Source organism: Xiphophorus hellerii, chromosome 19, assembly GCF_003331165.1.
Source record: "Xiphophorus hellerii strain 12219 chromosome 19, Xiphophorus_hellerii-4.1, whole genome shotgun sequence".
In the NCBI taxonomy this organism is placed as follows: domain Eukaryota; kingdom Metazoa; phylum Chordata; class Actinopteri; order Cyprinodontiformes; family Poeciliidae; genus Xiphophorus; species Xiphophorus hellerii.
The window spans coordinates 18,821,486-18,843,345 of record NC_045690.1 but is presented as its reverse complement, the minus strand read 5'-3'; the positions used below and the strand labels follow the sequence as shown (position 1 = coordinate 18,843,345).

At 39.8% G+C, this 21,860-nt stretch overlaps 4 protein-coding genes across 5 annotated transcripts; 3 read left to right on the top strand and 1 right to left on the bottom strand.

Annotated features, from left to right (window-relative positions):
* Window positions 1–117: 117 nt before the first annotated feature.
* LOC116708834 (cocaine- and amphetamine-regulated transcript protein-like) lies at window positions 118–1,804 on the bottom strand. Its single transcript, XM_032546884.1, has 3 exons — window positions 1,605–1,804; window positions 1,435–1,515; window positions 118–1,116 (listed from the first exon to the last, which is right to left on the bottom strand). Exons 1-3 carry the CDS (start codon window positions 1,740–1,742, stop codon window positions 1,009–1,011), a joined length of 327 nt encoding a protein of 108 aa, XP_032402775.1. The 5' UTR covers window positions 1,743–1,804; the 3' UTR covers window positions 118–1,008.
* Window positions 1,805–2,711: 907 nt separating this feature from the next.
* On the top strand, window positions 2,712–5,843 carry yju2 (YJU2 splicing factor homolog). The gene is made up of 8 exons (XM_032547710.1): window positions 2,712–2,867; window positions 3,114–3,214; window positions 3,885–4,029; window positions 4,118–4,252; window positions 4,340–4,521; window positions 4,610–4,754; window positions 5,126–5,297; window positions 5,384–5,843. The coding sequence occupies exons 1-8, from the start codon at window positions 2,844–2,846 to the stop codon at window positions 5,491–5,493; spliced, it is 1,014 nt and encodes a 337-aa protein (XP_032403601.1). The 5' UTR covers window positions 2,712–2,843; the 3' UTR covers window positions 5,494–5,843.
* A 593-nt stretch (window positions 5,844–6,436) lies between these two features.
* On the top strand, window positions 6,437–13,535 carry LOC116709283 (SH2 domain-containing adapter protein F-like). Of its 2 annotated transcripts, XM_032547708.1 has the most exons (8): window positions 6,437–6,807; window positions 7,872–8,121; window positions 8,308–8,409; window positions 8,601–8,763; window positions 9,034–9,291; window positions 9,369–9,543; window positions 9,878–9,997; window positions 12,671–13,535. In XM_032547708.1, the coding sequence occupies exons 2-8, from the start codon at window positions 7,876–7,878 to the stop codon at window positions 12,855–12,857; spliced, it is 1,251 nt and encodes a 416-aa protein (XP_032403599.1). In that variant the 5' UTR covers window positions 6,437–6,807; window positions 7,872–7,875; the 3' UTR covers window positions 12,858–13,535. The 2 variants fall into 2 exon arrangements, with proteins under 2 accessions (XP_032403599.1, XP_032403600.1); XM_032547709.1 differs by lacking the exon at window positions 8,308–8,409 and having other exon boundaries at window positions 6,438–6,807.
* Window positions 13,536–15,012: 1,477 nt separating this feature from the next.
* Window positions 15,013–20,915, top strand: spmap2 (sperm microtubule associated protein 2). Its single transcript, XM_032546439.1, has 7 exons — window positions 15,013–15,758; window positions 17,902–17,990; window positions 18,069–18,130; window positions 18,228–18,285; window positions 18,602–18,728; window positions 20,224–20,380; window positions 20,457–20,915. The coding sequence occupies exons 2-7, from the start codon at window positions 17,929–17,931 to the stop codon at window positions 20,714–20,716; spliced, it is 726 nt and encodes a 241-aa protein (XP_032402330.1). The 5' UTR covers window positions 15,013–15,758; window positions 17,902–17,928; the 3' UTR covers window positions 20,717–20,915.
* The last annotated feature ends 945 nt before the right edge of the window (window positions 20,916–21,860 follow it).

Below are 21,860 nucleotides of genomic sequence, written 5' to 3'. Positions count from 1 at the left end.
TTGTGTTGATATTCGTTTTAAGACAAGACACAAGTGCTTGTGCCCCTGTTTATAACACTGCACGTCCATAACATTATATCATTTATTGTGCCATATGTGCAAAATAAACACGTCTACTTGATTTTTGAAAGTTAGTTTATTGTTTTTGACTCTTACAAATATATTTATAAACTGATTGTAAGCTTTATGTTCCACAAGGATGGACTAAATTAGGAGAAAATAGCGTCAGAAAGTTTTTTTTCACACATTCAAACATATATAACTGCTTGTTGTTTTGTTTTTTTACATGAAAATCAAAATGGGCATATGAAAAGAAACAGTTCTCTGACGTCCTATCACATCTTACATTCATCACTTCACCAGTACACATCACAATTGTGGCCCTTTCATACCCTAACTTTACAGATTTACTGTTTCTGCACAATTTGTCCTTATCAATTTACTCATAGTCTATTTATGTGAACATTTAATTTTAATTGTAGTGAATATACGCACCAACTGGTGTGATCAAGGGTCATAATCCCCAGAACTAGCCCAAGGAATAAGTGGATTTAACGGATTAGGCCAGCAGGGGGCCCCAAAGAGCACTTTACTTTTTATAAATAACATAGATATCAAAATATCGCATTTGTTTAATAGTACATTAAACATTAATTGGTGGATTGGTATTAAACCATAAGAGTTATTGGAGTCCCAGACCATTTATTCTCTGCTGTTCAAATTCCACTAAGGTCAGCTGGCACAAACTAAAAGGAAAGAGGGTAAAAGTTAAAGATCTGAATTATCTGTTTATTTTGAACAATTTGTGACTGCCGTAGATATTTTCACAATGAACTGAATACTAGCTGCAAAGAAAAGCAAACCTTTGAGTAACAGTCGCAGTACATCGGTACAACATGGCTGAAATAGAAGGTGGAAAGAACAAAAATGACTACGTATGAAAAAGAAAATGGCAAAAGGGAAAATTGACCCGAAGTCATCTGTCGCCTTTGCGTTTCTGTCTCTTCTTTACAAGCATTTGAGGACGTAGAAGTTACAGGCAGTCCCCCGTGGACAGCTGCACAGGGTGCCGATGCGTGCGCCTTTACGCACGGCGCACGGCTCCCCTGCGTCACACTGCACAGATAAAACAAGCAAGTTAATTGCAGATGTGCACAGGGGCTTTGTATAGACTGTGAGTGACACGTTGAGTTTGTGTTTGAAATTAAAAGCATGGAGTCAAATGAGAGATGGGTTGTAGTTTTCCAAAAACTGAAGAAGAAAAAAAGTGACCTAACCTAACAGTACAGTCACAACTCATTTTACATTCACTTTATGTCAAACTATGGAAACTTTGGCTTGTGTGACACTTCAAAAAGAAAGCGGGGAAATGAAACAAAGTGAAATAAAATGAAATCTGTTGTTTAGGTTGTTGTTTGTGCTCTGCTTGCTTACTGAGGGTAACCAGCCAAGCTTCTTCTCCAGGGGCATTTCTTTGTTTCTCAGCTTTTCTAGAACTTCTTGCAAAGCATCAATCTGGAAGGGAAAACATAATATTTTTTTAAAAAACTAAGGAAGCTCCAGCTTGGCATTTAAAATGTCGATGAATGCTAGAAATCTCTTACCAGCTCTTTCTCCTGCTGGGTTTTCAGGGTGAAGTCTACGGAGCGTGTCTCCAGCGAGGACTCCTCGGCTCGGGACGTCCGCAGGTAGGCGCAGCAGGTGGCCGTGAGGAGGAAGAGGAGGGTCCGGACGCTGACCATGGTGCTGAAATACAAGCCAGAGGAGTATTTCTCAGAGGAGAGTGGAGAGATATATTTGCAAAGAATGTCCCACCAACACGGCCCCCTTTTTATATATGCTTCCCGGGGAATGGTGACATCAGCCAGCCTCTGAAATATTAATCTAAACTTTGGCTTGCGTGACACTGATCTGCAACTTTTTTTATCTTTGGAAAGGATTTAACCAGCTGAAATGTATTTGTCCTTGAAATTCACAAATTCAAATTGTGTGTATTTTTCTCATCTTTGTGGATTTCTCAGCAAATATGCTTTTAATTTCAGATTAAACGAAAGTCAATAAAAAGAAATACTCTTTCCAAAATTCCCAATATTTCATTAGGACATTAGTGGCTTTAAACCAACTATCTGACTCACTCATGAGTCACGTTGATGTGCCAAAGACTTGAGGCTCTTGTGAATGTGTCAACTCATCCATCATAGCATCACAAAGAACAATTGTTCGACTAATTCTGAAAGTGTCAACTCTAAATTAAGTCTTTGAACAGTTTGGATCTATCAGAGATGAATTCTTCATGAGCGCAGACCCTTCTTCATCTATAATTCAACACTGTTCCTGCCTGTCCATCTTCTGATGTTTTCACTTTTCAATGCAGCCTTAATCAGACCTCAAGTTAACCTGCTCTGACGCCAATCTGTAATCAAGATTTCATTTCCTCCTTCACGGATGACCTTCACCCCACCACCCCACGCTCCTTCAAAGGAAATGGAAGTGGGTAAATGTGAGGTAGACGGACCTATGTTTGCTCATTCAAGCCATGTCAAAGACCTTTTACTCTCATTACACCTGACAGGCCACCAAACGGAACATAACTTCCTTCACTGGCTCATGAAAAAGATTAATTAGAGCGTAAATCCTCTAATGTTCCTGTCTGTCTGTCTATCGTGTAGGAGAAAATTGTTGTAGGCGGCCACTCACACCAGCAGGGGGCAGCAGCATATCCTGAAAGTCGGAAGCAAGCGACACAACCGGAAGTTTATAATCCAGCAGTTTAGCTTTGTGAGCTAATCCTTTTCGGCATCCTTTGGTTTTCTTTTTGCGTTGCATTACAACCAAAAGCAACAATGTCCGAAAGAAAAGTCTTGAATGTAAGTCATCAAAAGAGAACATTTTCTTTTAACTTCAAGGATATTATCTACAACTTGGAAGAATCACAGAGGGTTAACGTTAGCAGCGATGCTAAGTGCTGTGTTTGAAACTTTAACGCTTTTTAAGTTGTTTTGTTATCATTAATATGTATACGTTGAGGTTTTAAATCACATAACTGTTAGTTATTGGTCTGTTATTGCGTGCATTCAATGGTAAACTTTGCTCTAATATGCTACTTTTCTCAGAAATACTACCCTCCGGACTTCGATCCTGCCAAAATCCCAAAACTTAAACTCCCGAAAGATCGTCAGTATGTGGTCAGATTGATGGCTCCGTTCAATATGAGGTATGTTTGTTTATTCTAATAGCTAAATTGGGGGAAAATAAGCTTATTTGCTCTGTTTGCCCCCTCTAAAACGTCGCAGCATCATTTCAGATATGCTAAGGATGACTGTGCAGATGATACTTCTATTATTCCTATGCAGTTTTAAAAGAGAATTATTGATTTAAAGGGGAGTGGTGCTTGAATTATTCTTCATTTGTTAACCATAGAAACTCAAAGGAAACACAAGTTATCACCTTCATTCTGTACCAAGACGTCACAAAGAGACTTTGAAGAAACGTTCAGGGATCCCAGGAAAAACCAGAAAGTACCTGGTTTGTAAGCGAGTTTGGTGTCAAGAATTGCAGCAAGGAAGCAACTTACCTCTCCTAAGAACCATGAAAGATAAACCGATGTTCTGTAGTAAGTAGGAGAGAACCCAAAACCTTGGTACTTACTGGGGGAAATGAAAAGAGCTTCATCTAATAAGCCCTCTTCACAGTGTTGAATATTAACTGTAGCTACTTTCTGTTTTGTAGATATAATTGTGCTTTATGTCACAATGTGGTAAGCTGTCTATTGAATAAGATAAGGTCCTTATTACCAGAGTAAATAAACTACTAGCTACAATAAATAAATTGAGATCTTCAGTGAGAAATGTTTTCTAAAAGCTAATATCTCTTTTGATACACAGGTGTAAAACATGTGGTGAGTACATCTACAAGGGAAAGAAATTCAACGCTCGTAAAGAGACCGTTCAGAACGAACTATACATGGGACTCCCGATCTTCCGATTCTACATCAAATGCACTCGGTGTCTTGCTGAGATCACATTTAAGGTCAAATCATTGTCACAAACTACTGCTGGCTTTTTTTTTCATTTAAAGTCTTGCAATATGAATCAATTAACTTAATATGATATTACAGACTGACCCAGAGAATACGGACTACGCCATGGAGCATGGCGCAACACGTAACTTCCAGGCTGAGAAGCTCATTGAGGAAGAGGAGAAGAGGATCCAGCAGGAGAGGGAAGATGAGGAATTGAACAACCCCATGAAGGTCTTTTGTTTAATCCACCGTGTTTGTTGCTCTTACTAGAGTTAACACAAAGAATGAAGAAGTGATTGTGTCTTGATCCGTCGCCAGGTGTTAGAAAATCGCACAAAGGATTCCAAGTTGGAGATGGAAGTTCTGGAGAACCTCCAGGAACTGAAGGAGCTGAACCAGAGGCAGGCTCTGGTGGACTTCGAGGGAATGATCGATAAATATAGAGAGCTGGAAAAGAGAGAGAGGGAGCGAGAAAAAGAGGAGGATGAGCGCGAAACGAAGTGAGTGACGAAGGACCAAACAGAGCAAAAAAAGGCATCAAACAAAACCAGTCTGTAAAGTAAAAAAAATTTTATTTTTTTTTTCCAGAGAGATGTTGGAGCGTGTGCTTGTGAAAAGACTGAGAGACTCTGACTCCGACTCAGACAGAGAGGAGGAGAGCAGCAGCCAGTCAAAGACGTCCTGTGCAGACAAACCAACAGATATCCTCACCACTGACAAAACTGATGTGCAGGTTTGTGGAAACCCTGTTGCAGAAAATTGTTTGAAGGAAATCGCATTATTTGGGTTCTTTTTTTTTTTTATTTAGCTAATGCTTAATATTTCAGTATCACAATTTGAATTTAAGAATTTCCTTGTCGGTGATTGTTTTGGACACATAAATAATGTACATAGTTCTTTAGTACCCAATTTATATTTTTCCATAAAGTCAGTCAAATACTTAAAAATGTGTAAGAACTCTCACACTGCACAATGTGTTAGATAATGACAGCCTAATGTCACTAACTTTGACAGTTTTCTGCTTTTTCAAATATTAATAACCCTTAAACAAACATCATGTTGCAAGAAGGAAGTAAGAGTTGGTGGCATGCTGTGTTTTCACAGGGAGCTTCATCTGGTGGAGTAAAGAGGGCCAAGGTGGAGAACTGGGAGAAGAGTGTTGGAACCCTGAGAGGTCGGGGGGCGTTAAGCTCCCTGGTGGTGCGAAAGAAACCAACGGCGATGGATAAAAGACCCACTGCAGAGGAAGCAACTGTTTCTCCTGTATCAAAAGCAGGTAACGCAACCACATTACAAACAGGTGAGGACAGATTGAATGCTTTAGTCAAACGTGTGTATTGAAATTTTTGTTTGTTTTTGCAGATTCAAAGACATCAACGGGTGACTCCACGGATGCTCCTAAATCCAGCGTTTCGTCATCTCTCAGCCTGCTGGGGGCGTATTCAGACAGCGACAGCAATGACAGCGAGTGACGACACATGTAGAGAGGAAGACGTGTGAAAGTTCAGCTCAGAAACTAAATCATATGCAAGTTATATTGTCATCCACCCTCGTAAAAATCATAAAAATATAATTTTATGATTTTTTTTTTAGTTAAACTAAACTTATGGTGATTGTGTAACATTTTTGAACAAAGTGTTCCATTAAAATATTTTATTCAAACTTTAAAAGACTGATTTGACTGCAGTGGTCATTGCAAGTAAGATGTAGTGATGAATTAGAATGAAATCTTTGTAATATTACGTAGATATAAATATTTAAACTGTTCTTGTGTGTTTTATTGCAAAAACATTAACAATTAAATTTGAATATTTAAGTTTGACCTCCATCATTAATACCTGCTCTGTCATTAGGTAACACAGTCACTCAAACAGGAATTAAGAAAGCAATATTTACAGTCTGTATTTCATAAAGATGCAGCCATTATTTAAAAAATACACTTGTTCCAGTGTTTCTAGAAGCTTGATGAACTCCTGGTATCAATCTGTGTTATTAAAATGAAATCCAGTGTAATTATATTTCTTTAATCAATCAAATGGAACATTTTTTTTTTACATAAAGTTCCTCAGCAAGGCATAAAAGATTAAAACATTACTTGAGATGAACATTTCGTTTGCACTTGTCCATCTTGGAGGTGAAGGAATATTTATAAAAACATCCAGAAAAGCCACCTGGAGTTTTTGTTCAATATTGGCTTTTGCTCTAATTACACCAAAAATAAAAATCACAAAAGGACGTTCAGCAGACAACAGAAGATAACAGAGGATTGAGGCCACTGGAAAAAAAAAATGTCAGGGCAGAAAAAAGTCCGAATTCTTCGGCTCTAATTTAAAGGGGCCGAACATAAAACTTAAAACCCAAAATCTAAAATCGTTTTTGTTTTTGATCAAATATGGCACCACAATGGAGGGTTGAAAGACGTTTGGTATAATGTATTCCACATCTTACAGACCTATTTAAAACTAAAGGGATACAATTCTTAAATTTAGCTCCTTTATATGTGAGAAAATGGTCGCTCGGTTGCTCCGATATAAATCTGTTTCTTTAAATTTACGGCACTAAAAATATCCCAACATTCCCCCTCCGTGCCCTGGACGGCAGACAGCCTTGCCAGCCAATGTTGTCCCGGTCCAGCCTGCTCCACGCTCCGGAAGGCTCCAGCTAACACCAGTCGGCTATAAACCGGTTTTTCTTCCAGAATGTCTTATTTTTTTGGAGAGACAAAATTGATGAAAATTGCCTGATGATAACCGGAGCGGGAGGAATCGTCGGTCCAAAGAAAGAGAGTGAGTTGTTTTTTTTATTTTAGCTTAAGCTAACTTAGCTTGTCCGTGTTTACTGGGGGATGCTCGTCAGCTGCGCCGTTCATTTATTTAACAACTTATATTTCAGAGGTAAAATATATATATTTTTTCTGCTTTTTATTCTGACAATAATAGTCGGGGAGCAAATTGTTAGCTCGAAACCTAAACGCTTTCTAGCTCTGTGGCTGAGTTAGCTGGCTAATGTTATTCAAGTTATTGAAAACAGCTATTTGATTAAGGTTGACGGGAAAGCAATGAAGACTAAGAGGTTAGATTTTTATTACTGACCGATTGAGTTATTTTTTTTTTTCTCATTAAAAGTGTATAAAATTACTACGGTTGCTGTAGTAACTACTAACATGGTAGTAGCATCTTGCTATAATTATCAATATATTGCAAAAGGTTGCACCACACACACTTATGTGATGTGATTTATATTTTATCCACCTGCAGATGCTAAAATAAATACTCTTTTAAAAACAACCTGCATATTTGCTACCATGTATTCAGATCTTGGTTATAGCAGCAGGAGCAGTTTAGGCTTTATTGCTCCAGACTTTTCTCTTTTTCTGCTCGACTCCTAAAGCTTTTTAACACTGGAAGTACTCCGTCGACTCCAGCTCCAGATATGAACGCCTCATCTCCAAAACATCCAGAAAGCGTCACTGTCAGATCCCCAAATGCTTCTCTGTTTGGGGTAGCAGCTGAGCACCTTGTACGGTCTTAAAAGATTAATTTGTTAATTTGTTTTGCTGTCCTTGGGGAAGAATATCATCCTAACAGCATAATGCTGCCAGCGCCATGTTTCAGGTTGAGATTTTGTTTGAACCTGACCCTGCTTTACTGGATTTCAGTTATGCAATGCAATGTAAATTACCGAACTGTCACATTGTCGACTTTTTCATCAAACTACGGTGGTCTGTTATTTAATCCTTGGATGATTAAACCAGCTTCAGGCGAAAGAGAGAACTTTACCAGCAACTATGAGCCACTGTCCAAGTATTTCATAGTTATGACATCCTGTATTACTCCACTGTTTTCCTCAGATCCATGGCAAAGTGGCTAAAGGACTACCTAAACCTTGGCAGCAGGCGTGATCCTCCTCAGCCACCGAGGCCAGATTACACTGAAAGTGAGATATTGAGGGCCTACAGAGCTCAGAAGGAGCTGGACTTTGAGGACCCCTACCAACACTTGGAGAAGGAGCATCAGAATGGGGGCTTTAGCTCTTGCACCACAACAGTGAGCCTCCCCTCCTTCCCTGCGTTTGGCTCTGTGCTGTCTGACGCTGTGGAGGTACGATACTGAAGCCTTGACGCTCGGCTCAAACTAATCCTTTCTGAACACATCACATCTTAAATTGTTGCTTTCGATCATGCATCCTGAGGTTTTATTTATTTGCGTTCACATTTTTTTTTTCTCTCTCTGTCAGCAGTCTGTTTGGTTATTTAGTTTCTTTGAATTATTGTCATTCACATTCAGGTGAAAGTTGTGTCTCCAAAACACAGACTAATTAAAGTGGACTCTCAGGAGTTTGGCCGCTGTAAAATTCCTCTCAGTCCAGTCACTGTTCACGAAGAACCTGTAAGCATTATATTTTTAATGTTTTGTATATATTATTTTCTGTACATTTTCTTTCTGACAGACCTTTATTTTGATTTGCACTCATTTCCATGTTTCCTATGTAACAGCTCTCGCCGTCTTTCTTAACTCAAGTCTTTCCCTTTATGTTTATACGTGCTATTTTTTTTTTTTTGGACTGGCTCCCTGTAAAGGTGGTTCCTTCCGCCCCGGCAGCATCAGATGGTGAAACGGATTACTCTGATCCCTTTGATGCGCATCCAAACCCGAGAGGCCGACCGAACTGGGAGCTCAAATCTGAACTAACAGACTGCTGCAGCTACATGGAGCCATTCGAAGCCCAGCGGATCATTGCAGGTTTAGTAATGAGACTTGCATGGGCTGAAATAATGCGAAAAGGGCAAACAATAGCATGTTGTGCTCTTGCCACATTAGACCTTTTTGAAGGATTTTGATCCTTCTTAAGTTTGGTTATCGTAAGATTTTCCGAAAACCTACTGAACGTTTGTAAAGAAAGCTAGTTTTAGGTTTTATACCGTCAGGGATTCAAGCTAGCTACAGAGAGACGTTTTTGCTACGTGATGAACTTCAAGGGGTTTTTATCGTATCTGTCTGTTTACTGTTTAGATCTGCAACACACCACGATGACGAACAGGACCCTGAGCGGAGACGGTGGCCAGTTATACGATAACCCTTATGAGGAAAAGAGCCACCACCAGCATCGAGCTGCTCCACCAGCGCAGCAGCAGATGCAGAAAAGCGACGCTGGAGCGGCCCTGATAGACAGCAGGGAGAGCCGGCTGCCTCAGGACGACGAGAGGCCGGCTGATGAGTACGACCAGCCGTGGGAGTGGAAGAAAGACAACATCTCTAAAGCTCTAGCAGGTAAACCCGGGCGATCCCAGGATGGGAAATCTATTTAGTAAGGAGGATAACACGGTTTGCTTTCTGCCTGGCTGCAGTTCAGTTCGAAGGAGCAGAAAGGGAGCGCTCCCGAGCTCAGCCGGAACACACTAGGTTTACCAAGACGGGCTCTGCATCGTCCGCGTGCGATGCGACGACTCTGCGACTTGTTGGCGACACTCCTCCTCTGCTGGGTGAGAGGGTGGATCCGTCTCTGCCTCTGGAGAAGCAAGTGTAAGAGGAAATCTGCATTTCTGCTAATGACGGTGACGGTGTTTGTTGTGAAAATCAGTGATTTTGTTACTATGAGCAATGTGAATTTCTGTTTTCACATAGCAGACCTAAATGACTGTATACTATGAAGGAGGATTAAGGCAAAAAGAAAGGAAAATCATTTGATTAGAATCTCATAATTTGACTTTAATCTCAGACTTTTATCAGCCATGTAAAAACAATCACTTATATCCAACTTATGCAGTGTCTTAAAGGTCTGCCTTTGGGTATGTCTTTACTAAAAAAAAAAAAAAAGTTACAGGTCGTATGTATTTTTCCTTGTGGTTTCCTGCAGGTGGTATCATGGTGCTCTGAGCCGCTCCGAGGCAGAGTCTCTGTTGACTCTGTGTAAAGAGAGTTCCTACCTGGTTCGGAAAAGCCAGACCTGCCAGAACGACTTCTCTTTATCACTCAGGTAGACATTTGGCCCTAATTTCTAGCCCACTTTGCAATTTACGTCTCACATTTGTCCAGTTTCAGTCATTCTCTACTCATAATTTTAATCCAAGCACAGAAACACACATTATCATAATGTTTTATAACCATTGTGACATTGTTTTGTTGTTGGAAGCTGCCGACGGGGAATTTCTTCATCGTACGATTAAGGTTGCTGCTTGTAAGATCATGTTTAATTTAAACCTTCAGGCAACTTTTACTCTTCTGTAAATTTTTGCTTCACTTGCTCTTCTACTAATGAAGCATTATGCAAAAAGTTTTCAAAAGTTTGTAAATATCACGTCCATCTAGTATTGTTTTTTTAACAAATGTCCTCAGCATGCCACATAATAAAAAGGTAACCAAAAACTTAATGTAAACATTTCAAGCATGTATTTTCTACTTAAACTGCACATATTGCCAAGCAGAAGTGTAAAGCAGGGTCATAAATCAAACTGCATGTGCAGACTTGGGTAGAGAACACAAAAACAAAAATACTGGATGGAGAGCCAACACAAACTCAACACTCGACGCACACTAATTTACAAAATGCTTGGGTGGTGATTTAGGTTTTATCAAGCTAATGTATTTTCTAAAGTTTTCATCAACACTCACTCGCCAAAATAACCCTGAATGATGGAGCTGCTTTTTCTATCCTGGATTATGTAAAATATCTGAACTGTGCCAGGCTCGGAGAAATGCTTTGAGGAGACAACTTTTGAATTTTTGATTATCGAGAAGATTTCTGGTGCTTTTCATATCTAGCCTCATCAGGGGCAGCTTTGGGCTCCCTGTTAGCAACATAAACAAAAGCTGCTAACAAGTTGTCACACCTGTGGCTAACGTGTCATTCCTTTACACAAAGCAGCTTTGGTTCTGGAAGACTGCTGTTTTTGTACAAAGAAGAAATCCGTTTCATTTTTACAGGCGCGTTTTTTTTCTTTTGTGATCAGAGTTGTGAACCTTGGAATGGGTTCTTTTTCTGTTTTGCATCATTTTAGTGTGAGATGAGAGGTTTCTAAGAAAAGAGAACCTGTTGGGGGTGCTGTGGTGGCGCAGGGGCAAAGCACAACCCATGTATTGAGGCCTTAGTCCTCGTGCCGGTGGTCGCAGGTTCGATTCCCGGCCTGGTGACATTTGCCGCATGTCTTTCCCCTCTCTCATAACCCTTTTTACTGTCAAACTACTTTCATATAAAGGTCACTAGAGCCAACACAAAATCTTTTTTTAAAAAAAAGAGAACCTGTTGCCTATTTTACGTTTCCGTTCCCATCCACATTTTTCTCTGAAGGTCTTCATATAGATTCTCTGTCAGTCAACATGAGTCATGTAGACTCTCTGTCAGCCAGCTGTTGTGAAATAATTCACCCTCAGGCTTGGAGCTGCTCCTAATCTTTTCTAAGTACCGTGAGAAGGTATAGTTATTTGGTAGGATTACATTTACATGAAATGTTATAGATAAATGTGTAGGTTGCATTACTTTTAGTCCACATTTATGGACTAAAATATAAATGTGATTTAAATGATTTGAAATCATTTCCAAATATGTTCACTTTTTAGACTGGACCATAAAACTTCAAATTGGACATTTAGGACGTAGTACTCTAATGACCTTCAGGTCTTAAAAGTCAAAGTGTGAAGAGGAAAGCTGCCTACATTGTGCACTGCATAGTATAGTGGTGGTTCCATTTTGTTTTGGGGGGTTTTACAAAGACACCAGCGCTTATTCAAAATGAAAGCACTTCATTTTTTAACCATTCAGAAATCTGACGTTAGGAGGGTTATACAGATTTTTGGCATTTTCTCTGGGATCATAAATCCGTACTTGCAGTCATTTATTAAAATAGAACATGGATTCTGATGAGGCTCATTTGTCAGATGAACAGTACTTTTTGAAAATAGCATTTAGGTACTGCCGTAATTTTCATTAGGCTAGCATTTCTGTGTTAAAATTTTTTATTTTATTGGTATGATGTAATATTTTAGCCCTCCAAGGTCATGCCTGCTCTGGAGCTGGCATGATGTGACGCATTTTAAAGGCTACTGTAACAAATATGGCAGCATGCTGAGTGTTCATTTCCACTCAGTTGGACAGTATGGACTTCAAACTTTATAAAAGTAGCGTTTTTATATTGGTTTTGTTTTTTATTTACTTCCAAATAAGACCAGATTTATTGTCAATCATTTTCGCCATAATTTTGTGCACATTTTTCTCATTTGCTGCTCATTCACTGAACGTTTTGTGACCAGGAAGTGCTTGAATGCAATATGACAGCCATTTTTCTGATTTCCTCAAATGTACCACATTTCTACAAACAACCAATGAAAAAGTTTTTGTTGGTATGCTGGAGGGGAGAGAGCGTGAGAGACGTGGTGAGAGAGGCTCTGGAGAGAACTTTGGAGACGGGAAGAGAACGGAGCGCAGTGACGTTTTGGATTTTACTAGAAGTGTTTTGGATGAGTTTCTTTTTTTTTTAGACTATAAGTGTGCTAGTTAGAGTTTGTGAGTGTATGTGCAGACCCAAGGGTTAACTTTAAATGTCAGCTTCTCATTGGCCGTAAGCAGAAAACCATCACAATTAACAGAAACAAAGGCGTGAACGCATCGGTCTGTGTGGAATTAATCACCCGTGTTGTTTTGTCTTCCTGCCAGGAGTTGTAAGGGCTTCATGCACATGAAGTTCACCCAGTCCGCAGACGGCCGCTACGTTCTCGGTGAAAACAGTCCTCCTTTCTGCACCATCCCCGAGGTCATCCACTACTACACCACACACAAACTGCCCATCAGAGGAGCCGAGCACATGTCCCTGCTGTACCCCGTCATTGTGCAGACCCTCTGACGCTGACGCACACGCTCCTGTTCCGCCTGGTGCTACTGAAAGCAATGTCTACTCAACATTTACAGATTACGTCTTCACATTTCTCCACTGCAACCCTCCAAACGTTGCCCTGAAGAAGTTGCTTGGTGCCATGTTTTCAATGTGTTGGAATGAAATCTTTGTTTTAATATCAAGAAGGGCATTTTAAAGAGCTTCATACAGTCAAAGGATACTTTAGTTTGTGCCGATAAACCATAACATTTTTTGTCTTTCTCCCGTTACTCCCATGTGGTTTTCACCAGATAGCCAGGTTATTAAAACCACAGTCAAAATGTTTCTACAGCAACAAACAACACTATTATTGCCCTTGAAATATCTGTTATAAATAACCCAAACACTACATCAGTATCAGTCGGCCTTTGGTTCCTTGGACTCTGGTTTTCAGAGGCTTGTGAATGTCCTGCAATGTTGCAGCCATGCACCCTGCAGTGTTCTTGTTTTGTCATGTTGCTGTGTCAGGTAAACATGACTCGTTAACTTGACAACAAACTCCTGCAATACTAGTTTAGAGAGTATTTACTACAGTGTTATATTATGGCTTTGTGGTCCTGATTATCAAAGAAACTTTGGTAGGTTATTTACTGTGCTATTTTATACAATTCTAAATGTAAGCTAAAAATAAAGGTGTTCTGTTTTCCACTTTGTGCTGTTTTTTTTTATTTTCAATAGCAAATATGTGTTATTTAACTTTAAAAAACCTGACGCGTGTTGTAATGACTGCAAATTAAATGTTAACTGAGGGAAATCATAAGTCAAGGTTTGTTCAAGGTGTTGTGCAGTGTTGGCTTTCCACCACAGAGTCCCAATTACAGGCCAGAGAGTTCAGCCTTGGTCTCACCTAACCAGAACACCTTCTCCCACATGTTTGTTTTTGCCTTAATGTCTTGGAGCAATCTCAACTTCTTGTGGCTTTCTTTCTAAAATTTATTTTATTTTTATTTCCACTCTTTCGCTAAGGTCAGATTTGTGGCATTCACTGTTTATTAGTTATCCCAAGATATTTTCCCAACTGAGTTGTGAAGTTTCGACCACTTTCAGAGTTATTATGGACCTTTTGTCTGCTGCTGTGAATAATACTCGTCCAAATCTTTTAATTGTATTTTATCTTATTGGGTTCTGCCATATCAATGCAAGCAGGCACCCATTATTCTCCTCCTCAACGTTCGGAAATTAATGCGAGCCCGAACTGTAGCCCAGAATATCAGAACCTGCGGCTCGAAATCACAATGTGTGCCGTTACCTGTGTTGGCTTTTCGAGTTACCATGGCCACAAAAATCGCCCAAGACTTGAGGCAGGTCTTGGAAAAAATCATGAGGATTTTCGGTGTCGTCATAGAAACGTCATTTTACTCTGTGTTCGCAGAGATAATTATGTACTCTGTTAAAAAAATAAAAAATACAGCATATTCCGCATACGGTTTTTCCACAAGTGGCCTCCAAATCGCCCCAAAGTTTTTTGGGAAAAGTCGTATTTCACTGTGGCTGAGTGTAACTGACGACCAACAAGAGAGGCAGTCAGTGGGTTTGTCGCTGACTGACCAATTTTTTTATTATTATTATTATTATTTTCTTACCTCCCCTTGTTCCCTTACAAATATCGCTCTTCTGACATCGCCTGGTCATGCCCAACGGACTGCACACACCGACGTGCTTTCACTGTGAATGAGGCACAGTCGAAGAAGACAGACGGCCCTCGACCAAGATGGTTCCGATACCACTGTAGTGTTCCTGAACGGGAAGATGTTATTCGGACTGCTTTTCTTGAGTCAGACTAGCTAGTAGTGATGTGTCGGTCGCGAACGATCCGGCTCTAAGAGCCGGCTCTTTGAAGTGAACGATTGGAACCGGCTCCACAATGGGAGCCGTTTTAGGATCCTATTTGGGAGCCGGGTTTTTTTCTACAGTATATCGCTGTCTCTCCGCCTCCCTGTCGTTGTGCTTGTGCTCTGCAAGTGCCAGAGCCGATAGTTTTTCCCCACATCGTTTTTTTTGTCCTGCGGTGCCTCGCTGTCTCTCCCCCCCTTCTCCCTCTCCTTGCGCGTTTTGCTCTACTGCCAGTGCTAGAGCGGAGAGTTTTTTTCCTCTGTCGGTCCACTGCCCTCATGTCAAGGTGTGCTCCACACATCTGACCAATCACACATAGTTTCAATTAATAATGTGGCGGGAAAACACTGAAAAAAAAGTTTATCTCCACTTTTTTTGTGGAAACGGCAGGCAGTTGGCCAAGCTGTATAGCGTTCGTCGGCAGGTGTTTATGTACAGACACTCACTCAGCGGTCAAGAAGCACAGAAAGAAGGGGAGTCAGTGTGAGAACTGAATAGGTGAAAATAAATGAGTGACAGAAAACGGAGCAAGATTTGGACTCATTTTAATGCTACATCAAGCTCCAGGGCAGAGTGCAGACTGTGCAAAGTTAGCATTTCCTATCGTGCAGGCTCGACAAACAACCTGCACAGGCACATGCGGACATCACACGCATCGGTATTGCTATAGCATTGTTATGCGGCATTTTTACTCATCATAAGTGCTTAACAATGTCAATAATGAAACAAAATATTATAAAATTAGGTTTAAGCTATTAATTAATTAATAATGTCAAAAATATATATGGGGAGCCGTTTGGGAGCCGAAAGAGCCGGCTCGCCACAGTAAGAAGAGCCATTAGAGCCGCATCTCGAAAAGGAGCCGAAAATCCCATCACTACTAGCTAGCTCTAGAATTCCATCCGGACCTGTGTGTCAGTGGGGTTAATTACCATAGCAACAGAGTGCTGACCAGGGCAGCCAGTGTTCGTAGCAATGGAGACCTAAACTTGGCACGAGTACGCCGCCTAGAGGCAAGCTGGCAGAAGACAGAAGGGGGTAAGCTCCGCATGACTCCTGAGATTTGACCAGCCTAAATTGACAACCACTTTAGGCTTTCCAAATAAAGTCCAGAGTAGATAGTTCTCGCAATCCCGACCCGGAAGTAGGTTACCCCAGAAATGCGCCAACTTGGTGGGCAAACGGTAAACAGCGCTACATAGCAGGAGCATTAACAATCCTTAAATTTGTTTTTCCAAGGCTTTTTCTGCGCTTCAGGAGAATTAATTCAGTGTAGAGCAATAGCACATCTTATGAAAATACTCAGCTAGTCATTTGTGTTTACCGACGGAGCTTTAATGAGGGGAATGATGGTTGTATTTTAAGAGCGTGAAGTTGATCCGTGTCCCGAAAGACTCTCTCTATTGCGCAAATTGTAAGTGTAATCGCCAGAAACTGCAAAAAAAAAAAGTCTCAATATCAAGACGCAGGCCTATCAGCTGGAATGTTAGCTGGAATCCTAGAAAGATTCTGCAGAAGCTCCACTATATCCAGAATGTTGCAGCTAGGGTACTGATGAGAGTGTACAAACATGACCTCAAACCTCCACTGGCTTCCCGTTTCCACCACGATTGAATACAAGATTTCCCTCCTCTCACACCAATTCATCTACAGAAATGCCCCCACCTATTTCAAAGAACTGCTTAACCCTCAAAGCACAACTTGCTTGCACCACTCCACTCTCTCAAACCTTCTCCACACACCCTAAAACCAAACTGAGGCCTTCTGCGCTACCACTCCACATCTATGGCATGCCCTTCCTGACACTCTGAGGGCGCCAGAGTCCACTTGACTATTTTAAGAACATTTCTTAAGACATTTCTTTTTAGCCACATTTTTGGTTCACTTAGATGTTTATTTGAACCTTTTATTTATTTATGTGTTTATTTTTATCAATTGTAATTGCTTGTTTTGTTTTTAGACTTTTGTAACCCTTTGAGATTTCAAGGTGTAAAAGGTCTTATGAATAAAACATATTATTATTTTTATAATTATTAATATATCCTTATCCATATGGATAATAATGCAATCAGAGTAAATTGCTTTATGTGAGGAAACACATGCTGTGTTAGATGGCATGTGTTTCCTCTGGATATTAGCTAGCCACAGTGGTCGATGTTTGATGCTGTTTTATTGCTTCTGTTTTTACACACATCCTGGTTGTAAATTGTTTACACTATCCACTGTATTTTAGCAAATCTTAGCATTGTAGCTTGTGTTAGCCTTTACACTGCTGTTTACTTTGTACTGGTGCACAACATGCTACTGATAGCCCATGCTAGTGACAGTACTTTAGCTAACGTTTGCTTTATAGCTCATTCTTGGCATTTTCATATGACAAAGAGAGAAACTATCTATGTTATTTTAAGTTGTTTCGGCTTACCCAAAGCTGAAGCCGGTTGGACCTGACTCCTAATCAAGACTTATGATTTGGGTCAGAGGTTGGGTGCAACCTCTTACCCATGCAACCTTGCTTTGAGACTGGTGACTATCTCCATCTGTCTTCAGGCATGAGGCTGGGAAAACTCTGGACAGGGTGACTCACACCTGAAGGCAATTTTAGAGAAGCTAATTAATGTGATCAGAGAACCAGGAGAAAACTCAACCAAACACAGAGGAAACATGCAAACTCCATGAAGAAAGAACCCCATATCTTCTTGCTGCAAGGCAACAGTGCTAACTGCACACCCCATACTATTTCCATTTACTAATCATGAATTGACAATGTCCAAAATTTTTGAATATTATTTCTAAATTATCTCTACCTTTAGCATGGGCCTGTCTGAGAATAAATTACACAACGTTTTACCGTATTTACTAACTACTTTGTGTAATATCAGAAGGCAAAAGGTTGCACTGGATTTTATTTTGGCTTGCCAAGTCAAATGGATTTGATTTGGCAAATCCATTTGATTTAATGGATTAAGCCAAATATACATAATGTATATTATGTGTTCCTTATATACATTATTTTAGATTTAGTTTTGTAAAAGGTTTTGAAAACCATGTATTAGCTTCTTTCCACTTAGCGACTAGGCTCTCACTGCTTCATGTTGTCTTATCATATAAAATACCCATTAAATACATTGAATTGTGTGATTATAATATTAGGAATGTATGTGTCTTGACATTTTTTCCAAAGTGTGTGTCATCAGCCTATACTGCTGTCATGGGACCTGAAATTCAGCAACCATCTGACAGTACATCTGACCAGCTCAAATATCTGGACCGGTAAGAATAACTAACACCAAAAGCTGCTGCTGTTCAGTTTCTCTCTTGTTTTTAAGTGAGTCTCCTCTTGTTTTCCAGTCAAACTGTTCAGTGGCTCGAAAAAAAACCATCTGCGAAGACAGAAGCCACCAAGCAACTTAGTATGGTTTCTATTTTTGCCCCATTTCTTTGGTATGAAATCACAAATTTTTTTTGTGATGCTACAGCATTGTTTTTGTTTTTCCTTGCTTCTCACAGAGTTGGCCCCTACTTGGGCAGACTTGACCAGAACTCGAACTTATTACTCTCATATCCGGTAAATATAGCAGTTTGAAGAATGAACCCGACTTCTTCTGATTTCTGTTTTTTTTTTACCATGTAAATGCACTCTGATGTACTATCTATAACTTGTCTTCTTATCTATAACCTTTCCTATCTCTCGTTTTTAAAAATATGCTATGTCGCTAAACATCTTTCATGTCATGTTATGTATATCAAATAGTTACTATAAACAAATAAAGGAAAGTAAATCTGTATGTCTCATCTAGTCAGCCTCCCTTTCCTATCATTTTTGCCTCATACATTTTTATATTACTATGACTAGATTAAAGTGTCTCTTTCTTTTCTTTTAGGCTTGCTCCCAAAACGAAGCTCAGCAAATGGGCTCTCCATGCCTTCCCATCTGAACGAGTATGTCAACTGGCTCAACCTCGGCCCCATGCAACAGGGTGGCAGCCTGAACTCCCTCTACCAACACCTGTGAGTAGCAACGTGTACATGTCTAAAAACTGCTATACTGGTGACCAGAGGTAGCCCATTGTGCCTCTTTTCTACATACCACTCACAAAGAAAGACCTGAACATCAGGTCTGAAGAGCACCTGTACACTAAATTTTACACTTGTGGGCACACTTGACTCTGATTTCTTTTGTTTTGTTTTCTGCTGAACCAACAGATATAAAAGTTTTGTTTTTGAATCCTCATTATCAGTCTCCTCCTTGGGCAGGTGGGTTTAAATGATTTAGTCTCCTTAGTTTTTTTGGTAAATACGGGAAGGGTGGAGTGAGATTAAGAGTCCGTAGTTACTACACAAGATTTAAAAGTAGAGAAATGAAGAATTTTCATGCTTATCTTTATCTCCAGGAATAAATCCTGGAGATAAACCTAGATCTCACTGAAGTAGCTATTTACATATACACTCTGGTCTGAGAGTGTACAGTCTCCTGTGAGGAACTACATAGTTTGAGATAGTTGAGAGATGTGTGGGTTTTTCCATGAGTCTGTTACCTCTATAAGCCAATCTCATGTAGGCAGAAGATGATGGAAAGAGGGACAAACAGTTGTTCGATCGATTCAGATACTTGCATACATCAATATGCTGTAAAACAACAGGAAGAGTTTAATGATGCATACCATCTTTAGGATCTGAGTTTTAGTCATCTTATACTGCAGTGGGCTTGATACTCACAACATCTTAATTTCTGTAGGTTTAGGGTCATAACCTGCTAGAACATAAACCTCCACTTGAGTCTTGCACTTTGCAAAAACTCTAACAGAATGTCCTTTGCAGCAACCAGTAATAACAGCCAAAAGTGTAATAATTTTAGCCATTTTAAATGTAATAAAACCAATTACATAATCCCCAACTAATGATGTAGCAAAATTTTTGATTGTACAACATGTAGTAAATAAAATAAAGGATCACATAATCTAAAATCATGACTCCACATTGCTGCGTTATTTAAAACCGTTTCAAGTGAATAGTACAACAAATAATTCTCTAAATAGGTGTGACAAACATATTCACGGAGAGAGTACTTATGTTTGAATGACTGTATGTAATATCCATTGAACCCAAAACTGCAAAAAAGTATTTTACTTCCAAGAAATGGATCATTTATTTAGCATTTCATTATCTGCCGCAGTTGTTGCGTTTTAAATCTGCACCAATAATTTCCAATAACTATATTATTGGACAAATGTTTGTGTTTTTGGCTATTGTAGTTGTTGACCTAATAACATTTAAATTGTCTCAAATATAAATGTTATGCATAGGTACTACGGTAGTGGCTGTAATTACGTTACCGGTTAGTACTACACCCAGTATTTAGCTCCATCCATCCTCCCATCGACTCTGACAAGCTTTACCGTTCCTCCTGAGGGGAACCGGGAGAGTCGGGGAGGAGAGTGAGGCGATAACACTTTACGATCCTAACTTTTCTAGAGCTACTCTATCTGCGTTGTGTTTTCTGTAGGTGAGTAAAGCGTCGCTGACGGCAGTGGCCTCCCCCCGAATTTGCAAGCTCGCCCAGCCAAGGAAGCGATGTCCTGAATCTGAACCTAACAACAAATCTGAACCTCGGCCTATGACCCATTTGACCTCGATCCATCTAAGCATGCTAGCGAGTGAGTGTAAGTTTCACATGCAATGTTTTTGGTCAGATGTTGCCGTTGCTCTGCTTGTTGTTGATTGCATTTGTCTTTATAGTTCCAAGGGCAGAGCATCCGCTGTATCAGAGGCATCGCTCAGCATGCTGGCCAGTTTCCATCTCAGCCAGAAGTTACATACCCTCCAAGAGACTTCTTGAACTTTCCTGCCCCAAAATACGGAAAGATGTGTATGACGGTTATGACCCATTTGTTGTTAGCCATGCAGCTCTCTGTACTAACCCCTCTCCTCGGACATTGCAGCTCTCTGTACCTCTGCCTCGAAAATGCACTCCAAAGGTATCACGCCACTACATGTAGTCCCTAGAGAGGTGTTCGTTGTTCTTAGTTTCACCACCAAACGTCTCGCTGAGATCATTTCATTCCAAACAGCAGTAAATTTGCCAGCTCTGCCTATTGCCTGAGTTATTAATCTTTGTGTTTTTTGTGGGTTGAATCCTAGCTCATCAAGTCTGGTAACAGTTTTACAGTTGTTGTCTTAAAGTCAGTTATCACCATATGCGAAGATGTTTAGTCACAGCTAAAATATTTAAATCTATAGGTTAAGTAGTTTCTATTAAGGTTGTTACAAACAAGTATCTTTGACACGGCACAATAACTGCCATCACATCTGTTACAAACAACGTCATTATCGCTATGGGAACAAAGGATGTACTGTGCTTTTTGTACGTATATCCAAACCGTTTGATCTTGTGCATCTTGATTTTTTTTTATAAAGTCTGTTTGGGTGTTCCTCAAGGGTTAACATTAGGACCATGTCTTATTTTCAATTTAAATAAACAAATAGCTAGGATAGCTCCAACTATGGTTCACGGATGATGCGGTTATTTACCATTACATCATCATGCTATTTTAATCCATGTTTAACCTCTTTAAAAATTCTTTAGTGCAGTGAAAATTGGTACTTCCCCCCCCAAAAAAAACTAAGCTTAATTAATATGCAAATAATTTGATTTTATTGCATTTTAAATATATCAGATTTTCAAACAACTTTTTAAAACAGATGAGAAAAAGTAATAATAATAGAAAAAAAATATCAAATTACGATTTCATTTACCAGGTGAAAAAGATACAAGCCTGATTGCCCTCGTGTAGAAAACTAATGACCTTAATAACTGGTTGCGCAGTGTAGATGTAGATCAGACTCTCTAAAGCCTATTAGTCTTTCATAAAGTGGTCCTGGGTTCAATTCCCAACTCTGGGACCTTTGCTGCATGTCTTCCCTCCTTCTCTCCTGTCTGACCTCCTGCAAATTAAAGTACAAGAAGAACCGTTTAAAAGGAAAAGTATTTAATCCCAAGTTACCTACCACCCTGCATGTCGGTGTATGAATGTGTGCACATTTGTGTCCTGCGACTGCACAAATGCGGCTCTAGTGTAAAGCTTCTTTGAGAGGTCAGTATGGTTCTAAAACACCATATAAATTGAGTCCTTCTAACATTTT

Bases quoted from the DNA above. Each gene is read 5' to 3' on its own strand.
- LOC116709283 (XM_032547708.1), top strand. From the start codon at position 7,876: ATGGCAAAGTGGCTAAAGGACTACCTAAACCTTGGCAGCAGGCGTGAT. The intron at 8,410-8,600 runs GTAAGCATTATA...CTCCCTGTAAAG, and splicing joins TCACTGTTCACGAAGAACCT to GTGGTTCCTTCCGCCCCGGC. The intron at 9,544-9,877 runs GTAAGAGGAAAT...GGTTTCCTGCAG, and splicing joins CTGCCTCTGGAGAAGCAAGT to GTGGTATCATGGTGCTCTGA.
- yju2 (XM_032547710.1), top strand. From the start codon at position 2,844: ATGTCCGAAAGAAAAGTCTTGAAT. The intron at 2,868-3,113 runs GTAAGTCATCAA...TACTTTTCTCAG, and splicing joins CCGAAAGAAAAGTCTTGAAT to AAATACTACCCTCCGGACTT. The intron at 4,030-4,117 runs GTCAAATCATTG...ATGATATTACAG, and splicing joins TTGCTGAGATCACATTTAAG to ACTGACCCAGAGAATACGGA.
- LOC116708834 (XM_032546884.1), bottom strand. From the start codon at position 1,742: ATGGTCAGCGTCCGGACCCTCCTCTTCCTCCTCACGGCCACCTGCTGC. The intron at 1,516-1,604 runs GTAAGAGATTTC...TTTCCCTTCCAG, and splicing joins CCCAGCAGGAGAAAGAGCTG to ATTGATGCTTTGCAAGAAGT. The intron at 1,117-1,434 runs GTAAGCAAGCAG...TTATCTGTGCAG, and splicing joins AGCTTGGCTGGTTACCCTCA to TGTGACGCAGGGGAGCCGTG.
- spmap2 (XM_032546439.1), top strand. From the start codon at position 17,929: ATGGGACCTGAAATTCAGCAACCATCTGACAGTACATCTGACCAGCTC. The intron at 18,286-18,601 runs GTAAATATAGCA...CTTTTCTTTTAG, and splicing joins ACTTATTACTCTCATATCCG to GCTTGCTCCCAAAACGAAGC. The intron at 18,729-20,223 runs GTGAGTAGCAAC...TGTTTTCTGTAG, and splicing joins AACTCCCTCTACCAACACCT to GTGAGTAAAGCGTCGCTGAC.